General features: G+C 32.3%; 2 protein-coding genes across 2 annotated transcripts; both read left to right on the forward strand.

Moving 5' to 3' along the window:
- The first annotated feature begins 4629 nt into the window (after positions 1-4629).
- Positions 4630-6380, forward strand: LOC135128189 (craniofacial development protein 2-like). The gene is made up of 2 exons (XM_064055083.1): positions 4630-5281; positions 5335-6380. The coding sequence occupies exons 1-2, from the start codon at positions 4630-4632 to the stop codon at positions 6378-6380; spliced, it is 1698 nt and encodes a 565-aa protein (XP_063911153.1).
- Positions 6381-16492: 10112 nt separating this feature from the next.
- On the forward strand, positions 16493-17909 carry LOC135128191 (anillin-like). The gene is made up of 4 exons (XM_064055084.1): positions 16493-16579; positions 16633-16978; positions 17026-17312; positions 17370-17909. Exons 1-4 carry the CDS (start codon positions 16493-16495, stop codon positions 17907-17909), a joined length of 1260 nt encoding a protein of 419 aa, XP_063911154.1.
- Positions 17910-20305: the final 2396 nt, after the last annotated feature.

The raw sequence follows: 20305 nt of genomic DNA on the forward strand, positions 1-20305 counted from the left end.
AACTCAAAACTTGACAAAAAATTCTCCATACTAAAATTTTATGCAGTTTTAATCAAGATCGTTCAATCTTAAACAACTTTCTATTGTTCTGTCCAAACAAATCTGAAAAAATTTTCAGTAAAATTATCAATTTCAATTAACATTGATTTTTTTTTAATTATATCAAAGGTGGCTGATGCACAACTTGTCATAGCAAAATCGTAATTTTTCATATTTAAAAAAATTATACTGAAGTTAGTGTCATAAGTATCAAAACTTACGTCCAAAGATGTTGTAAGCGGAGACTGTGAGACCAAAATAATGACTCATTTTGTTTTATTTACACCATTGCCATGGAAATCGCGCGTCTAGCCGCTGTATTTGGCTGGAATCGGGTCGCATTTGAATGTTGATGTTTCACTTTTATTCTCACTGTAAAATTTTGACAGAAGGCAAAAAAGTTTGTAGACAAATACTTTTTCACTTTTACTGAATGTAGTTTTGTATTTATTTCCGTCTACAATTTCACCTATTAATTGGTAATACTAATAACAGGCCGCTTTATATCTTCACAATTAACTCATCAATCAAAGTGTGTGTCCCCCATTTCAAAAGGTCATGAGCCGCCACTAGACTATATAATGCAACATTAAAAAAAGTAGAAAAAACAAGTGCCCCATCATAAACAGAAAGTTCACAAAACAGTTGGAAACTATTTTATAAATTTAAGAAAAACTGACAATATTCTCTTCTTTTCCTAGAAGGTTTCAACCCCTCTTCGCCAAACATTTCTATTGGTACAGCAACACCCCTCCACCTACCGTAAAATTTAAGGACCTGAGACTGGACATCACATTAGTATTTCGACAAGTGTTGTGTGCGTTTCGAGGTATGTACGTTTCTTATATATGATCACCAATCTAATACTGCCTGCTTTATTTTAGAATAATTTATCAGAATGATGCATCAGGAAAGTAAAACTATTCACAATTCCACCTTTAGTGGCAGTACGTCACTTCGTTCTGCTGAAGATTCTTTCAACCCTACAAAAATGAAAGAAGTTGTGGAAGATTTGATAATGTCAAAATATGGTTCCCGCTTTCAGAAAAATATTTTAAAATCGACTTCGCGGAGACTAAAACGCAAAATGGGTAACTACTCCAGTAGCAGTAACTGCGAAAACTCACAGCGTAGTGCCAGGGTCAAAATTACTACAGAGGTAAGCATAAATAACTCGAAATGATTGTAAATTATTACAAAAAAATTTTAGGAGTCGAATCTCAGCATCGATACATCTGATTTATCAGATTTGATTTCCTATGCACGTCCAGATACAACCAGTGAGGTGGAAACTGATAACAATATGGTAATCCATTCGAACACATGCACAATCGACACTACTTCAACAGAACAGATTAATACAACCTCGTCTGATGAAGAAGAAAATGAAGAAACAAGTGGTGACAAGAGTACAGGTATATCATTAGAATTACCTAGGAAAAAGTTGATTTTAATACGTATAAGAAAACATATTTTAAAAGCTATCGGTTGTTATGGGCTTTAGGAGAATTGGACACAAAAACTCGTAAGTTGATGGCACTTCAAATTTTATTCCTAGACTAAATAATTGCAATGGCGAATGGGTTCTTATATTGAGATGATTAGATAAGAGGAGATGTGAGTTTCCACGAGTTCAAATTCTTTCTTTACAAAGCAATTGGGACAAGTTGACAAAAGTATGAATACAAAAAATTTGGACCTGTTACTGTTTCGGTGAATAATTATACAACTTTTAGACAATTTGCGCACATTTTCTTAATGAATGAGAATTTCTTGTCACGAGTAAATATTTTACCTATTATTTGACAGTTTTTACATTCTCTTTACAGATTTAAGACTGGAATCCCGCTCTTCGAAACTGCAGGACGTAGATATCTTCAAAGTGTAAACTGGTTTTATTCAGAAAATATAGAAATTTCCAATATCCGGATATTTCCTAAATTTTACAAAAATCAACATTTCGTCTGTTTGATCATTACCGACTCAAGGGTGTTTGCAACTGAGGAAGGAAAAATGAAATCAAATGGAGGAATTTATTTCTACAAAAAAAATCACAATCCCTAATTGACAATCTTACAATCTGATTGACTACTTGACTACTTGTTTGTGCAATATTGTAATAGCTTTGATTTTGTTTTAATTTGACAATAATTATTGTTTGTTGTTTATTCAGGTTTATAGGTAGCGTATTGGTTGTAATTGTCTAAATAGTTAAAAATAAAACCTCTGCTTTTAAAACTAACTTTTTTTTATTTCTCAAACAATGCACTACCAAAATTCATAACTCTGGTATTTTTTAGTGTTGAAGCTTGATTCGATGGTACGTTGTTAAGAATTCTCTGAAAAAAATGCCAACAGTAAAAGTTGACTATCATTATACAGTTCATTAAAATATATAAAAATTACGAAGTTAATTATTCAATTTCCAAGTTTAATATTTCCCAGTTTGGTGCAAGGATTTTTTAAAGTATTTTTTCGAGTTCTACAGTGGCTTCTCAAAAACGTACCATCGAACTTATCCATTTTTGTATATATACGACAGTACTATGTTATAATTTATAACAACAAATCAATTTTACTTCAGCATATCCAATAGTCGAAAATTTGCGACTAAATTTAAATAGTAATTAAAGAGTTTTTTATTTTATTATTTTAATATTATTGGAAACTGTAGACAAATTAAGTCGCAGCCGTTGATCGTCAGTGGCGTCGGCGTTTTACATTTTTGGAGGGGTTATTTGCAATAAATAACCGTTTTTTTTATAAAACAACAAAGTCTTACCAAACAAAGACAAAAATACACTAAAATTAATCTAATCACAGCAAACGACACCAATGACAAACGAAACACGAGCAAAATTAACGATAAACAAACCAACGAACGCCACTGCTGCAGCTACCCCACTAATAATTTGAAAATGGACTCGACTGGTCGTGTTTTTCTCTTTTGCACACTGTGACGCTGACTATGATGACATGCTATTCTCAAATAATTTAAATTTTTCTTTAACTTATCCGTGGAAAAACATGAAAATAACATTATTTTATTATGTTTCAGTAGATTCCCAAAGTCATAACTTCTATGTTAGCCCGACTTGAACCACATAGAAAGTAAAAAACATTATTAAGTATTTAACCAATTTTTGAATTTTTTTATATTATACAGTGTGTTATTGAAAGGTACGTACAAAATAAAATCGGCAATTGCTCTCAAAGTATGGATGCTAAAATTAAAAAAATTTCAGGTACTCGTAAAAGTGTTCTCCTTTTAGAGATTAAAATGTATGTCCAAATTCGTTGTACGCCTCTGATAAAACGATCTTCTTTCGTTTCTATAGCAGCATTTAGTCTAAGTAAAATAAATTAATTTTACCTAATTGTCCTTCAGTAGCGTCTAAAAAGGTTGGATAAGGGTGAATTTTGCCCTTATAATTTTAATAACACAAAATAAGTTTTTCAGATTTCTTAGACTTCACGCAGAACTGTCCATTTTGTTGTACGTACCTTTCAACAACACCCCGTATTGCAAAGAAATGTATACATATGTATTTATTCAAAATCAAAGAATTGCAGTAATTTGGTTTGCGAAATTCGGCACAAACAAATTTCTTGGAAATCTTATCTTCAAACCTAGGTACTTAGAACGGGATTGGGGTCCAATAATGTTACCAGAGGGAAGTATCTAGCCTAAGCTACTTATTACTTAAATGCGAAGGGTTTCTCTGTCGTTATGATTTAAAACTTTCGTTAAAGTTTATTGAAGTGGTGAGGGGACTATACTTACAAACCCTTCCACTAATCAACAAAAGAAAAGAAGCAGGTAAAACCATAAAATCTAGAGGGTTGCCGTTATAGTACAAATTGGTAACACTCGAGTGCGTTTCGGATCTCACTACTTAAGTAGTGCCTGTTAGCATAGTAGCTGTCACAATAATCTGAACGCCTCAAGCGCTCAATAAACCCCTAACCACAGCTTATAGATGCCATAAATTTGGGCCGAATGCCGCGTACCATTCAATTAGTACTTAAATAAGAGATATGCTGTGCCCAAACAGTTGAGAGTAATAAAAATTACAACCATCCTAATCAGTTCAATGAGTGGCAGCACGACCGCGCCCCAGGCAGCATTCGGTCTAATTTGACGGCCACTTTACTATGTTACAATTTATAACAACAAATCATTTTTACTTCACTATGTCCAATAGTCGAAAATTTGCGACTAAATTTAAATAGTAATTAAATAACCGTATAATTTTTAGTTGTCTGAGAGTAGACGCATAAATATCAGCTGTGCAGAGAAAGTGAAATCTAGCGCAAAATAATTACAAGTTTAAGTAGTGTAGTATAACAGGTTTCAAATAAGATAGTAAAGGGTGTTTGTGCCTTGTGTTAATCATCGTACATCTATATTAAGAGGTAAACATTGGAATTGTTTTTCAACTAGTAGTATTCACGAGCGGCGCAGGAAAAGGTCACGCTTTCGACGGGTCGACCGGGGCGGAGAGCCTTATCGCTTGGACAAACAGCGCTGCAAAAAGAAGGGCAGGATAGGACTAAGTGTTATTCAAACAGTGAAGATTGACTACTAAAATGTCTGAAAAAGAAGAGAGCGAAATGACTGAAATCAGGAAAATGTTCTCCGCAATAAATCGCAAATTAACAGTGGTGGAGGAAAAACTTGATAGAAACACAGAAGCTATGATTACAATAAGGAAAGAAAATCTGTTATTAAAGGAGTCAATTAAAGAGCAGGATAGTAGACTCGAACTATTAGAAAAAGAAGTCCGAAAAAACAACATTATTATTCAGGGAGTAGCTGACGAAAACGACGAAAAAGAGGAAAAACTAACAGAGAAAATTCAGAATATACTGACGAAAATGGGAGTTAAGGTTGATGTAGAGATAGATGCATCTGAGATAAGAAGAATAGGTACATATAAGCCGAATGGAAATCGGCCAATACTTGTGAAGCTACAAAAATGGAAAACGAAGATGGAAATTTACAAATTAACAAAAAATCTGAAAGGATCGGACATATGGATCAATGATGATTTCTCAAAAAAGGTACAAGCAGAAAGAAAATGCCTAACAACTTATTTACAGCAAGTTAGACAGCAAGGAAGTACAGCATATCTCAGGTACAACAAAATGATCATAGACGGAAAGGTGTATGGTAAAGAGCACTTTGAAATGACAGTTAAGAGCAAAGATAAACGAACCTCTAGTGAAAGGTCGCCGTTAAGTGAGGAGGTGACACAGCAAAGCAAGATTGCAAAAAACTAATAACTGAGGTAGGACTGAACTCAATTAAAGACGACAAGGCTAAAAATAGGGATATGAATGGGCAAATGAATTGGAAAAAGCGGAACAAGAAAACAGCTTCGACGAAAATTGGCACTTGGAACATACAAACAATGCTAGGAGTAGGAAAAATGGAAGAAATAGCAAGGGAAATGAAAAATTATAATATTGGAATATTAGCTTTACAAGAAATAAGATGGAGCGGCGAAGGGAAAGTCGACAAAGAGGACTTTACACTATTGTATGCCGGAGAAGATAAGCAGGGAAGAAATGGAACAGGATTTATGATAAGCAAAGAATATAGAGATATGATAATAGACTTTAAAAGGATTAATGGTAGAATATCTACGATAAGAATCAAAAATAAGATTGCTAACATTACACTAGTAAATGTATATGCCCCTACGGAAGATGCAAGCGAGAACGATAAAGACGATTTCTATGACCACTTAGAGAGAGCATGTGAATCAATACCAAAACATGACACAATGATTATTATTGGGGACACCAACGCCAAAATAGGAAAAGAGAAATACCTGGAAAAAGTAGCAGGGAAACAATCATTGCACAATATCTCGAATGACAATGGGAAGAGGCTGTGCAACCTGGCAGCAGGGACAGATATGTTTATTGTGAGCACAAAGTTTATGCACAAACCAGAGCACAAAGTGACATGGATGCGACCAGGCAAAACTACAGGTAACCAGATCGACCATGCTTTGATATCAAAAAAGAGAGAAAAGATGGTCCAAGATGTAAGATCCTACAGAGGAGCAAATGTTGATACCGATCATCATCTGGTAATAGTGAAAATGAAGATGAGAACGATAGTCAATAAGAAAATAAAAACGGAAAATAAGAAAAGATGGAATTTAGAAGAATTAAAAGAGAAAAAAGATGAATATGAAAGTGAGTTAGGAAAACAGCTGGCAGCGGAAGTAGAAGAAAATGATATTGACAATACTTGGGGACATTTAAAAAAATTGTATGATAAAAGCGACAGAAAAAATAGCAGGCAGAAAACCAAAGAGGGCGTTTAAGAAATGGTTTGATGACGAGTGCGAGTGGATTGTAAACAGGAAAAGGAATGCAAGAATAAGATGGCTAAAATCAGGTAAACAAAGTGAATACCAGAATTACAAGACGATAAGAAAAGAATGCACAAAACTACTATTAAGCAAAAGAACGAAATGGATTGAAGAAACAATGGATGAATTAGAAAAAGACAATAAGAACAATGTGAAGCTATATCAGTAGATCAGAAAACAGAATAGTAAACAAACAATTGTGAACATTGATAGTAAAGATTGGGAAAAACATTTTCAGAAACTACTGAGAAGAGATTACAATGCAGATATAATGGACCAAAATCAGATAGTATACGGAGACACCAGTGATGAGCAATACCTACCAACAAAAGAAGAATACTTCAATGTATTGAAATGCTTAAAGATGAACAAAGAAGGAGGTATAGATGGTATAGTGAATGAGATGTTTAAATATGGAGGTCAAATACTAGAAGAGAAGATGTACGAGTTAATTACGAGTATATGGATTACTGAAAAGATGCCAATGGAATGGGACACAGGAATAATAATTCCAATACTGAAAAAAGGCAAACCACATTTATGTACAAATTACAGAGGAATTAGTCTGCTTAATGCTGCATATAAATTATTAACCAGTTTAATAAATAAGAAGTTACAAGAAATTACGGAAACAGAAGTAGGGGAATATCAATATGGTTTCAGACGTGGAAGATCAACAATCGATGCAATCCATAGTATGAACCAAATAATTGAAAAATGCTGTGAGCACAATATCAACATACATATACTCTTCGTCGACTTTAAGCAAGCGTTTGACAGTATCAACAGAGACGCGATGGTCCAAGATATGGAAAAGATGGGGATACCTAGAAAACTAATAAACTTAGTCAGAATGTGCATAAAGAACTCAAAAGCAGTAGTAGCAGCAAAGAATGGAAATTCTGAAGAATTTGCTTTCAACGCCGGGGTTAGACAAGGTGATGGTATGTCAGCTACTTTATTTAATATTGTGATGGACAGAATAGTTAAGAACACTCATGCGGAAGGAACAATTATAAATAAGTCAGTGCAAATCATAGCATATGCTGATGACTTAGCTTTAATTGCGAGAGACAAGGAAAGTCTTAGTAAATTACTAGCAGTAATTACGAATGAAGCAAGCAAAAGAGGATTGGACATTAACGTGGAGAAGACAAAATATTTATCAACAAGTAAGAGGCAAGAAGGAAGAGACAAAAAAGAAATTGAAATAGGAAATTTTAAGTTTGAAATTGTTGAAAACTTTAGGTATCTGGGAAGCATTATTGATAATGAGGGCAAACGGCAAGTAGAAATAACGCAAAGAATACAATCTGGTCACAGAGCGTATTTCAAATATAGCAGCATCATGAAGAGTAGCAGAATATCCAAAGATACAAAGTTGCGAGTTTATAAGGCAGCAATAAGATCTGTAGTGACATACGCAGCAGAAACAATGAGCCTAACTAGAGATGCAGAAGAAAAGATGAGTAGATTTGAAAGAAAAATAGTCAGAAGAATAATGGGGATGAAAAAAAATACAAGACCAAGAATACAGAACATTAATGAACCACGAAATAGAAGATATCCTCAAAGGAGAAAACATAGTAAGAGCGATAAAGGCACGTAGAATACGCTGGTATGGTCATCTAAAAAGAATGGAGAAAAACAAACACGCGAGGAAAATTACTGAATGGAACCCTGACAATAACAGATCAAGAGGAAGACCAAAAATCAGGTGGGAGGATCAAGTAAGAAAGGATTTGTCAAAGCTAGATATACAAGAATGGTCGAAGAAAATCCAGGACCGGACACAGTGGAAAGAAATAGTAGAGCAGGCGAAAACGTACAGGCAATTGTAAATTCAGAAGAGGAAATGGTGGACTGACTCCCCACGACTAACCGAGTCCAAAGAGCTCAACAGAGCGGCTACAATTTAATAAAATGTAATGCCATGTATTGATAGTAATATATATATGTCCAATAGTCGAAAATTTGCGACTAAATTTAAATTATAATTAAAGAGTTTTTCGTTTTATTATTTTAATATTATTGGAAACGTTAAACAAATTAAGTCGCAGCCGTTGATCGTCAGTAGCGTCGGCGTTTTACATTTTTGGAGGGGTTATTTGCAATAAATAACCGTTTTTTTATATAAAACAACAAAGTCTTACCAAACAAAGACAAAAATACACTAAAATTAATCTAATCACACCAAACGACACCAATGACAAACGAAACACGAGCAAAATTAACGATAAACAAACCAACGAACGCCACTGCTGCAGCTACCCCACTAACAATTTGAAAATGGACTCGACTGGTCGTGTTTTTCTCTTTTGCACACTGTGACGCTGACTATGATGACATGCTATTCTCAAATAATTTAAATTTTTCTTTAACTTATCCGTGGAAAAACATGGAAATAACATTATTTTATTATGTTTCAGTAGATTCCCAAAGTCATAACTTCTATGTTGGCCCGACTTGAACCACATAGAAAGTAAAAAACATTATTAAGTATTTAACCAATTTTTGAATTTTTTTATATTATACAGTGTGTTATTGAAAGGTACGTACAAAATAAAATCGGCAATTGCTCTCAAAGTATGGATGCTAAAAGTTAAAAAAATTTCAGGTACTCGTAAAAGTGTTCTCCTTTTAGAGATTAAAATGTATGTCCAAATTCGTTATACGCCTCTGATAAAACGATCTTCTTTCGTTTCTATAGCAGCATTTAGTCTAAGTAAAATAAATTAATTTTACCTAATTGTCGTTCAGTAGCGTCTAAAAAGGTTGGATAAGGGTGAATTTTGCCCTTATAATTTTAATAACACAAAATAAGTTTTTCAGATTTCTTAGACTTCACGCAGAACTGTCCATTTTGTTGTACGTACCTTTCAACAACACCCTGTATTGCAAAGAAATGTATACATATGTATTTATTCAGAATCAAAGAATTGCAGTAATTTGATTTGTGAAATTCGGCACAGACAAATTTCTGGGAAATCTTATCTTCAAACCTAGGTACTTACAACAGGATGGGGGTCCATTAATGTTACCAGAGGGAGGTATTCTGCGAGGGGTTTCAATGTCGTTATGATTTATAACTTTCGCAGGTAAAACCATAAAATGTAGAGGGTTGCAGTTATAGTACAAATTAGTAACACTCGAGTGCGTTTCTAATCTCACTGCTAATAGCGAACCGCAACGTGGTAGTAAGACAATGGAGGGAACTAACCGCGTTATCTAAACGCTAATAGAGACCCGGAAGAAGTCTGTAATATCCCCGTTTCAAAAAGTAAATGGTACGCCACTGGTCACAGTATTTTCAATTTAACTCCAAATAAACGAAATTTCATACAATTATAAAAGACTGTCTAAAGCTGAAGTTGTAGGCTTGGCATTAAAGTTTACAAACTTCAGACTGTTCAGCGAGTTTGATCTAGTGGTTTTCTTTTGCACGTCCTAGTTTGAGAACAAAAAACATTTTAAACTGATACCGCGAAAAATAAAGTAAGTCCTGTTTAAAATAAGCGTACCGACTAAATACCAAAGAAAATTGAAATTTTGTTAATCTTCTTTGCAAATACATCAAAGAGCCGCTATTTAAGAATAGGGTGGTCGTATAAATTTGCATACAATAACCGGAAGTTCGACTACCAAACAGACTTAATCCTTTTAGCTATAACCCAACGGATTAGGACTACCGGTCAGTTCGAAGACCACTGATAATTTAAGATTAAACGACTTAACCTTAAGGAAGTTCAATCGTAATTATATGAGTAGTTACGTCTTGTAGACCACTTTGTAGATGTTTAAAGACGGAGGCGATCTATGCATTAGGTGAGAGAAGAGTACTATCGTGGATGTATTAAGGAGTTTATTTACCTAACTTATTTGTGTTGCAAAACAGATGTATGAATGACAAGGAATAATTAACAATTTTATCTACGATGGCAGACTCAAAAGTTCAAGCAGAAACGATGTGCAGCGAAAATGGGAATATCATGTTAATATGTGATGGTTTTAAATTCTCCAAGTCCACACCAGTAAAAACGGCATAATCAGACGAGATATAACATTTTTTTTTGTATGAAAAAATGATATTAATATAGATGTATCATACATCAAACTGCAGCTTTTTTCATAGTCTAGAGCGCAGAGACCAGTTCAATGAACTAAAAAAATATGGTTGAGAAATATCGTAAAAAAAGCACCATTGTATGTTTTCTTTTCAAGTTTTTTGAGTCATAACCATCATAGAATCGCTTGAAAATTCGCACATGGATAAAACATCACTTTTTACAGGGCGCAGAGTCATTAAATGTTTGTTAGTGGTACAATTTGTTTAAATAATAATGTCTTTATTAAAATCAAAATATACCACAAATTAATGCAAAATACGTAGAATAATTTTAACAGGAATATCAGAGGAAAATTAATGATCTATTGTTTAGCAGAGTTTTTAACAAAAACTAACAATTAATGAAAGAAATGGGTATCAATTCGACAGAATTTGAGCAGTTAGTTCAGTACTTTGCCGATAGGAGCGCCACTAAAATTTACGGAAGCGACTTTCCAGGTATAGTGAACCAAGAGTTATAAGGTTATATGGCCATCATAAAATCATCCCATTGTGTCGAAGTTAAGTTGTTTACAATAGAAAAGGTTTTAGGGTCGTAAATAACGTGTCCACTGCAGCTCGACCGGCTCTTGTGGTTTCGTTCAGGGGCGGCTTTCACTAAATATGAAAATCCACCACTCCACTATTTCTTTACTACCTGCAGCCGCTGAGGGTTCCGAAATAACCACTCGCTTTGAAAGCCGGCCCTGTTAAATATGAGCAAGAAATGTTTAGAAGATGATTTATTGCCAATCGGTAAGCTTAGTGCGAACCACACAAAGGGGGTATATATTTGCGGTCAACTACTTTTATGACGGCCATATAACCTTATAGGTCTTGGTTCACTATAAAACCCTTATCGCCTGCTCTACTTTAAGCTGATTGTTAGAGTTCTCGGCTGATTTTTCTAATTTATGGCAAGGAACTCAGTTTTATAACAAGCCGCCAGGACCGGCCGTAGTAATCTATTGTTAAGGAAATTAACTTTTACGCAATGAGGTACTATCATAAAACCGAATTAAAACTGGGGAAATATAATATTTTTACTCCACTCAGGATCCTGAATTCAATACACATGATTACTAAAAATTCATTGTAATATTATTGTTAATATATATTTTCCTTTCTTAATTAATAAAACTAATAAACATATTTATAATAATAATAATAAAATCTAATCAATGCATATCATTACTTGGTCTTAGTAGTAATGATAGAAGTCTTGCCTGAATGCCGGTCATTTCCGGGTCAGTGGTGGGTCTTAAAAATATATAAAATACAGCTTTTGTTTAGTAGCTAAGTGTATATACTACTTATCCCAGAAAGGAGGTGTTTTAAAAAAGCCCTACGCCCAGTAACTTCTCCCTTCATGGTTTACTCGAAAAAAGTGCTCGAATATGTTTTCATTTGCCGAGAGATCATTTTCAAAATATATTTATAATAAAAATATGCAAGTCTTGGTGATGAAAAATGTACTCCTAATAAATTATTAAAGTACATAAAAAAATAGAAACAAATTTTATTTATTTAAAAAAAAACTCTCGCAAAGGCAGGTTCTTCTTTCTTCTTGAATCAATTATTTCGGACAATAATGCGCCAAAGTAAAATCTGCCAAGTTTTTACATACATTTCTTCGTCTTTCTATATTCCTTTGGGTGTCCATACAACAAAATAAACTTGTGAAATACCCGTAACAAGCATTTGTTCCTGGACTTGAAAGTAGTAATCATGATTTTTTTTTTAATTTCAATTCTCTGTCAATGTACAAAATTTGATTATTTTTTTTCTAACCGCTTCTTCGGGAGACAAATCTTACGATTTTGAAGGGCATTTAATTTCGACTAATGCACTCCTATCCTCTAGAACCCTGTCTGGACTAGCAGCCAAGTAAGGAAATTGTTTTGAAACAAACAAGCCACACCGTTCAGTTTTTTTTTTTTATTTATTTTAAAACACTTGACAGCTTTTTCCTCACTTTGCTGTCCGTAGTATGTATGACTATTATCTTTAAATGTACTGTACAACAGAGACTCCACAGTTTTAGCTATTTCTGTAGTCGGTCTAAATTTGTAAATACGTCCAAAATTTGAAGCCATAACCCTAATTTCTCTATCTTTTGCCCAAATGTGCCTGTTGCCTAGTGTCTATTTCAATTTGGTCTAAATTCAAAGATAATTTTTTCAAAAAAACCTCTTTGGCTGTCACAAAAGTTTCTACATCCATGAGAGGATTTTCTAAAAAATATTTAAACCATAATCGCAGTCGGGACCAGCATACGTAAAATTTTTTACGACATATTTTTTTTACGAATACTTTGGCTAAGACGAGCTTGTTTTATAGACAAACAATATTTTTTTGTTATTAAGCCAAGACCGTTTTAATCACAATATATTTACTTATCCCCTCTAAAAAATTGATGACGTCACCTCAAAATTTTGCTGAATAAATCCTATCTAAATTGTATAAAATATGATGAGTCTCTTCTTGTGATTTATCATTCCATTCATGTTTTTTGGATTTGCGTATACACGATGACCCCAAAAATTAATGAATGCGTAAATTTATTTTATTGATTTAATCAGGAACTACAGAACCCAATGCTTTGAAATCTTGCAAATGTTTTAAGGTTATAAAGAGCATAATAAATTTTTAGTCAAAATATATTTGCTTATCCCCTCCAAAAAATTGATTACGTCAGCTCAAAAATTTGCCGTATAATCCTATTTAAAATTTACAAAATATGATGAGTCTCTTCTTGTAATTTATCATTCCATTCAGTATATTTTTTGGATTCGGATATACAGGGTGACTCAAAAAATGTAATGAATGCGCAAATTTATTTTATTGATTTAATCAGGAACTACCAAACCGAATGCTTTGAAATCTAATGTGAAAAAAAAACATAATAGGCAAGCAGTCGTCACGTTTCCGATAGCGAGGGAAGTACTGTCTAAACTCTTTAGACCAATTTTTTTGATTTTCCCATTTCTCCATTTCTCAATTTTTCAATGTTTCAGTTTGGGATTTTTTCACTGTTTCGATTCTTTAATTTTCCTTTCATTTTTAGGTTTTTCAATATTTCAGCTTTGGAATTTTGCAAGATTTCGTTTCTTCAATTTTTCAAATTTTTGATATTGTGTTTTCTCGGTTTTTAAATTTTTCGATATTTTAATTTTTCAGTTTTTAAAGTTTTTCAATTTGTCGAATTTTTAAATTTTAGATTTTTTGTTCTCTATCATTCAATTTTCTGAGTTTTCAGGCTTAGATTTTTTTTGTTGTTCAATTCTTGGATTTTTAAAATTTTTGTTTTCTAAATTTTCCTATTTATCAATTTACTGGAATTTCAATGTTTTGATTTTTTGATTGTTCAATTTCTCGATTTTTTGAATTTTTAGTTTTTGATACGATTTTTTTTTTTCAAAAGTATTAACTTTACAATATTTCAGTTTTACGATTTTTAATTTTTTTTATTTTTCAGTTTTCAATTTTTGACGTTTCTAAATTTTTCGGTTTTCCAATTTTTCGATAGGTATTTTAATTTTCAATTTTTAAGTTCTAGATTTTCCGTTAATTTTTTTGTTTTCCTTGATGTTTTGATTTCTCGATTATTCTTTTTTTCAAGTTCTCGGTTTAGATTTTTTGGTTTTCCAATTTAGATTTTTAAATTGTTTAATTTTTAGATTGTTCAATTTCTCGATTTATAGATTTTTCAATTTTTCGGTTTACCGATTTTTTTCATTTAAAATGTTTCAATTTTTCAATTATTAAGTTTTCGATTTTTCAATTTTGGTGTAATTTGAAAACGGTATTAATAATACATTTAGGCGAATAAACTAATAGATGGGCTTGATAAGCCTTGTTTGCTCTACCGTGTCTAAATTGTGTTTGAATAATATAATAATTATCTCGAATATTAAAATTAATATGTCAAAAGAATAGGAGAAATGATTATTCTGTGCTGAAGGTATGATGTGGGCCGCCTGTCATAAATTATCATTATTCTGTATTATCGGCTTACGATGCTTTTATGACCCATGTCCGGTAGTCGTCTATCCCAGCGTGTCAGGTAGATTTTAAGAAGAATTGCTGGTTGCGTTTAAGGCAACAAATGGCGCCCAATTGAAACTTGTCTCTCGTCTAGCGTTCCCCCTTAAGATTAGAACCGTTAACTTAACTATAAAAAATCCCAGAAAAACTGTTAAACGGAAAATTGACTTTGTGTTATATCTCGTTACACTTTTGTAATGTACTTGCCTACTCTGTAACTTTTCTTCTTTTGTTTAAATGTATATAATAAAAAAAATGGTTGTTTCCATCTTCACCCTTTACTTAATGCTCTTATCTATTTAATCCCTCAGGTCGAACACCTTGATCGAACTGACCGGTGGGTTTTATGACCACCCACCGCCGTGGTCGGCAATGAAGTAGTTAAAATCGTAAATCATTGTACTCCTTTTGGAACACTGTACTCTACACTTTCTTTGTCTTCAGAGATGTTTAGGGGTAGTATTCTTTGACATTATAACACCAAAAGCGGTGGTTGAAAAAGATTTAGTACTAATATTGTTTCTGTCATTAGGTTTAATTCTTTAAGAGCCAGGTACTTCAGTTTCGACGAACGTCAAAATTACCGTGTCCACGATCCTAATATTATATAAAGATAAAGAAATATTTTTATTTCATTGTAGAGAATAAATAAAACTAAATTAATCTCCTAAAACTGCAATTACTTCATTTAAGTTCACTTTTTTTTTAATTATGTCTAATTTGTACTGTAGAAATCTATATTGAGTTTACACCTTACACACCCAGATTTTTTGAAAGGAAAATTAAAATCATAGATTTTGAAATTAAACTTTGAAACTGCAAGGTTATCGTATGCGTGGTAAACCGTGAATCAAAATTTATTCGTTTATCCTCTTCCAAAAAATTGATGGCATCATTTCAAAATTTTGACAAAAAAATCCTCTCTGAAATATGCAAACTATTGGTTTATCAGTGCACTCATCGTTTTTAGTATTATTTATTCAGGGTGAGTCAAAAAAATTAATAAATGACACTGCATATGGTATTGATATTGAAATTCGAGCACACAGTGCATCTATCCAAAAAAAAGATGTTGATGACGTCATCACAAAGTTTTGTAATGGAAAAACTCACTTGACACAATCGCGTAGCACGCTTCTATACATTTACTTGAACATTACATTAACTTATAATGGTTATCATAAAAAAATTAAATACGAGAAATCAAATGTTAAAGTTTTTCGAAAAATCTGGGTTCGACCAATTTTTTGATATTACAGTTTTGCGTTTTTTCATTTTCATTAATTATTATTCAATGTTTCGGTTTCATATTTTTTTGTATTTTTCAATGTTTTGTTTATTCAATTTTTCAAGTTCTTGGAATTTTTTTTTCATTTTCCCTATTTTATCTTAAAAATAGGACAGAATCGTCAAAATTTTAACTGTTGTTCTAAACAGGCCCTTTATAGTATAAACTTAAAAACAGTTCAAAATGCCTTAAAATCTTTACTTTTTAAATATATGTTTAAAACAGTAAATTCTTTAGAAAGAGGGTGAAAAACAATGAAATGGGTTTTGTGCTAAACAGGTCTATATAGTCCTAATATTTTCTTCACTTCCTAGAACAGATTAACTCTCATTCTAATTACCTGGGGCTTATCTCTGTCAGTAGGTATAAATACCACCCTATACCAGGTGACGGACATCAGTATTTCGAAGAGCGTTGTGTGTTGTGTGTCCATTTAGAGGTAAATTTATCCACAATTGCGCGTCTTGTGAAAAAGACATGTGATATTATATCAAAGACAGTACCTCACTCAGTTCTACTAAAAATTCTTTCAACCCCACAGAAACCAAGGAAGTTGTGCAAGATCTAATAATGTCGAAATTTGGTTCCCGATTTCACAAAAAATGTTTCAATTCGTCTTCTCAGATGCCAAGGTGGCAAATAGGTGGCTCATCCAGTAGCAGTAATTGCGAGAACTCGCATTGTAGTACCAGTGCCAAAATTGCTGAAAACGTAAGTATAAATGATATGAAAAAGTTGTTAATTATTAAAAGCAATTTTTTCAGAACTCTGATCTCAGCATCAATACGTCAGATTATTCAGCTTCAATATCAAGTGCAATGCTTGGGGAAACCGTTGAAAATGTGCTACGCTATTTGGATGATTGCATAAATGGAGGTACGTCAACAGAAGAGATTAGTTCACCGTCGTTTGAAGAATATTCTTCTGAAACCGAGGAAACAAGTGGTGATGAAAGTTCGAACCTATCGTTAGAATTACTAAAAACTAAAAATTGGATGTTACAACAAACTAAGGATCAACTTTTGAAAGCAATTGCTTACCATGAAAAGCAAAACAGGTTAACTTTGAGCAAAGAGAGGCTGGAAGCCGAAAAATTACTTCTTATAACAGGTAAATCTTATGCAAGTTATTGGCTGGTTTTTACATTCTCTTTACAGACGCGAAACTACAATCTCTTTCTTGCGAACCTAAAGAACTTGCACGTGTTGAAAATGAAAGCTGGTTTTGCTCAGGAGACATCGAAATTTCCAATATGCAGGTGTTTCCTAAAGGGTCCAAAGATCAACATTTTGTATGTCTGATAATTGTCGGGTCCAAGGTATTTGCTGCTGAAGCAGAGAAAAAGAAATGGAAAGGATGTGTTTACTTTAACGCAAAATTCAAGCTACCTAATTTACAACCCAATTTTAAGTTGAAGCTTCAAATATACTCGGCTTCTTCGAAGGTATGTTGTTTTTGTTTTTCTAATTTATGGGAAAATAAACAAACTCATCAATTACAGGATTTTAAAAAAAATAGCCTATTATCACAAGCTTTTTGTGATTACCCTAGCTACGAGAGTGAAGTCCCTTATCGAAAATCAGTTTTTTCGCTTTGGGGAGAAGAGGACATCGAGTTATGTCATTTGACGAAATCTGGCAATCTACAAATACAAATGGGTTCCGGACTTTTTGCAGCTTTTATCTCCAGTCGTGTGAATATTAATATGAAATTATATGGATTTGTAAACGTAAGCAAAACTTGGAAAAATTATCTTTCTTGGGATAGAAAGTTTTGTTACTTCATCGATGGAGTTTTGAATTATTACAACTATCCGCCAAATGACCTGAACAAGGACACACCAACGGATGTTATAAACGTAGAAACCTGTGAGTTAACAATTCCATCAAGGGAAGAGTGTTGTAGGAAACGCACCATTTGTTTAAAAGTAAATGGAAGTGACAGCGTTCTGATGTGTTTTGAAACGCAACAGGAGTTTGAATATTGGGCTAAGTATCTGAATATTGCAGTGTCACAAATAAAAATGTGGAACAAAATTTGATTAATGTATGTATCACTATAGAATGTGTACAATGTTGTGATAGCTTTCATTTTGCCATAATTAAATTCTTGTAATAATTATAAATTGTGCTCTTTTGTAATTGTGTGCTAATTATTTAGCTAAATAAAATTAAAAACTGTATTTTTAAAATTGAGTTCTGTATTTATTTTTCAAACCCTACATAAACAATGTAAACAAACTCTCTAATTTGCAGACTGGGGGTTAAAAATGCTCCAATCAAATCAAAACTCGTCATTTGCTTATTTCTTAATACGCGAATTGTTGACACAAAATTTTAACCCGTTCGCGGAAACATTTGTTGCCTTAAACGCAACCAGCAATTCTTCTTAAAATCTACCTGACACGCTGGGATAGACGACTACCGGACGTGGGTCATAAAAGCATCGTAAGCCGATAATGCAGAATAATGATAATTTATGACAGGCGGCCCACAACATACCTTCAGCACAGAATAATCATTTCTCGTATTCTTTTGACATATTAATTTTAATATTCGAGATAATTATTATATTATTCAAACACAATTTAGAATCTGTAGAGCAAACAAGGCTTATCAAGCCCGTCTATTAGTTTATTCGCCTAAATGTATTATTAATCCCGTTTTCAAATTACACCAAAATTGAAAAATCGAAAACTTAATAACTGAAAAATTGAAACATTTTAAATGAAAAAAATCGGTAAACCGAAAAATTGAAAAATCTATAAATCGAGAAATTCAACAATCTAAAAATTAAACAATTTAAAAATCGAAGAATTGGAAAACCAAAAAATTTAAACCGAGAACTTGAAAAATCGAATAATCGAGAGATCAAAACATCAAGGAAACCAAAAAAATTAACGGAAAATCTAGAACTTAAAAATTGAAAAATTAAAATACCTATCGAAAAATTCAAAAACCGAAAAATCGAAACATCAAAAAATGGAAAAATTGAAGAACCGAAACATTGCAAAATCTCAGAACTGAAATACTGAAAAACTGAAAAATGGAAGGAAAATTGAAAAATCGAAAAAGTGAAAAAATTCAAAACTGAAATCTTGAAAAACTGAAAAATTGAAGAATCGGAAAAGTGAAAAAATCCAAAACTGAAAATTGAAAAATCCAGAAATCGAAAAATTGAAAAATCACAACTGAAGAAAGAATTGAAAAATCAAGAAATAGAGAAATGGGAAAATCAAAAAATCAGTTAATCGAAAAATTGAACAATCGAAAAATTTAGAAACGTCAAAAATTGAAAACTGAAAAATAAAAAAATTTAAAAATCGTAAAACTGAAATTTCGTAAAGTTAATAAATTGAAAAACTGAAAATTTTTGAAAAAAAAATCGTATCAAAAACTAAAAATTCAAAAAATCGAAAATTTGAAGAATCAAAAAATCAAAACATTGAAATCCCAGTGAGTTGATAAATAGGAAAATTTAAAAAATAAAAATTTTAAAAATCCAAGAATTGAACAAAAAAAATCTAAGCCTGAAAACTCAGAAAATTGAATGATCGAGAACAAAAAATCTAAAATTTAAAAATTCGACAAATTGAAAACTCATGGAACTGAAAAATCGAAAACTCGAGATAGTGAGAAATCTAAAAACCTAAAACTTCAAAAACTGGAAAATTAAAATATCGAAAAATTTAAAAACCCAGAAAACACAATATCAAAAATTTGAAAAATTGAAGAAACGAAATATTGCAAAATTCCAAGGCTGAAATATTGAAAAACCTAAAAATGGAAGGAAAATTAAAGGATCGAAACAGTGAAAAAATCCCAAACTGAAACATTGATAAATTGAGAAATGGAAAAATGGGAAAATCAATTGGTCTAAAGAGTTTAGACAGTACTTCCTTCGCTATCGGAAACGTGACGACTGCATGCCTATTATGTTTTTTTTCACATTAGATTTCAAAGCATTCGGTTTTGTAGTTCCTGATTAAATCAATAAAATAAATTTGCGCATTAATTAAATTTTTTGAGTCACCCTGTATATCCGAATCCAAAAAATATGATGAATGGAATGATAAACTACAAGAAGAGACTCATCATATTTTGTAAATTTTAAATAGGATTATACGGCAAACTTTTGAGCTGACGTCATCAATTTTTTGGAGGGGATAAGCAAATATATTTTGACTAAAAATTTATTATGTTCTTTATAACCTTAAAACATTTGCAAGATTTCAAAGGATTGAGTTCTGTAGTTCCTGATTAAATCAATAAAATAAATTTTTAGGCATTCATTAATTTTTGGGGTCATCCTGTATATACAAATCCAAAAAACATGAATGGAATGATAAATCACAAGAAGAGACTCATCATATTTTATACAATTTAGATAGGATTTATTCAGCAAAATTTTGAGTGAGGTGACGTCATCAATTTTTTA

Source organism: Zophobas morio, unplaced genomic scaffold (assembly GCF_036711695.1).
Source record: "Zophobas morio isolate AGI-343-1 ecotype UQ-CSIRO unplaced genomic scaffold, CSIRO_AGI_Zmor_V1 ptg000012l, whole genome shotgun sequence".
In the NCBI taxonomy this organism is placed as follows: domain Eukaryota; kingdom Metazoa; phylum Arthropoda; class Insecta; order Coleoptera; family Tenebrionidae; genus Zophobas; species Zophobas morio.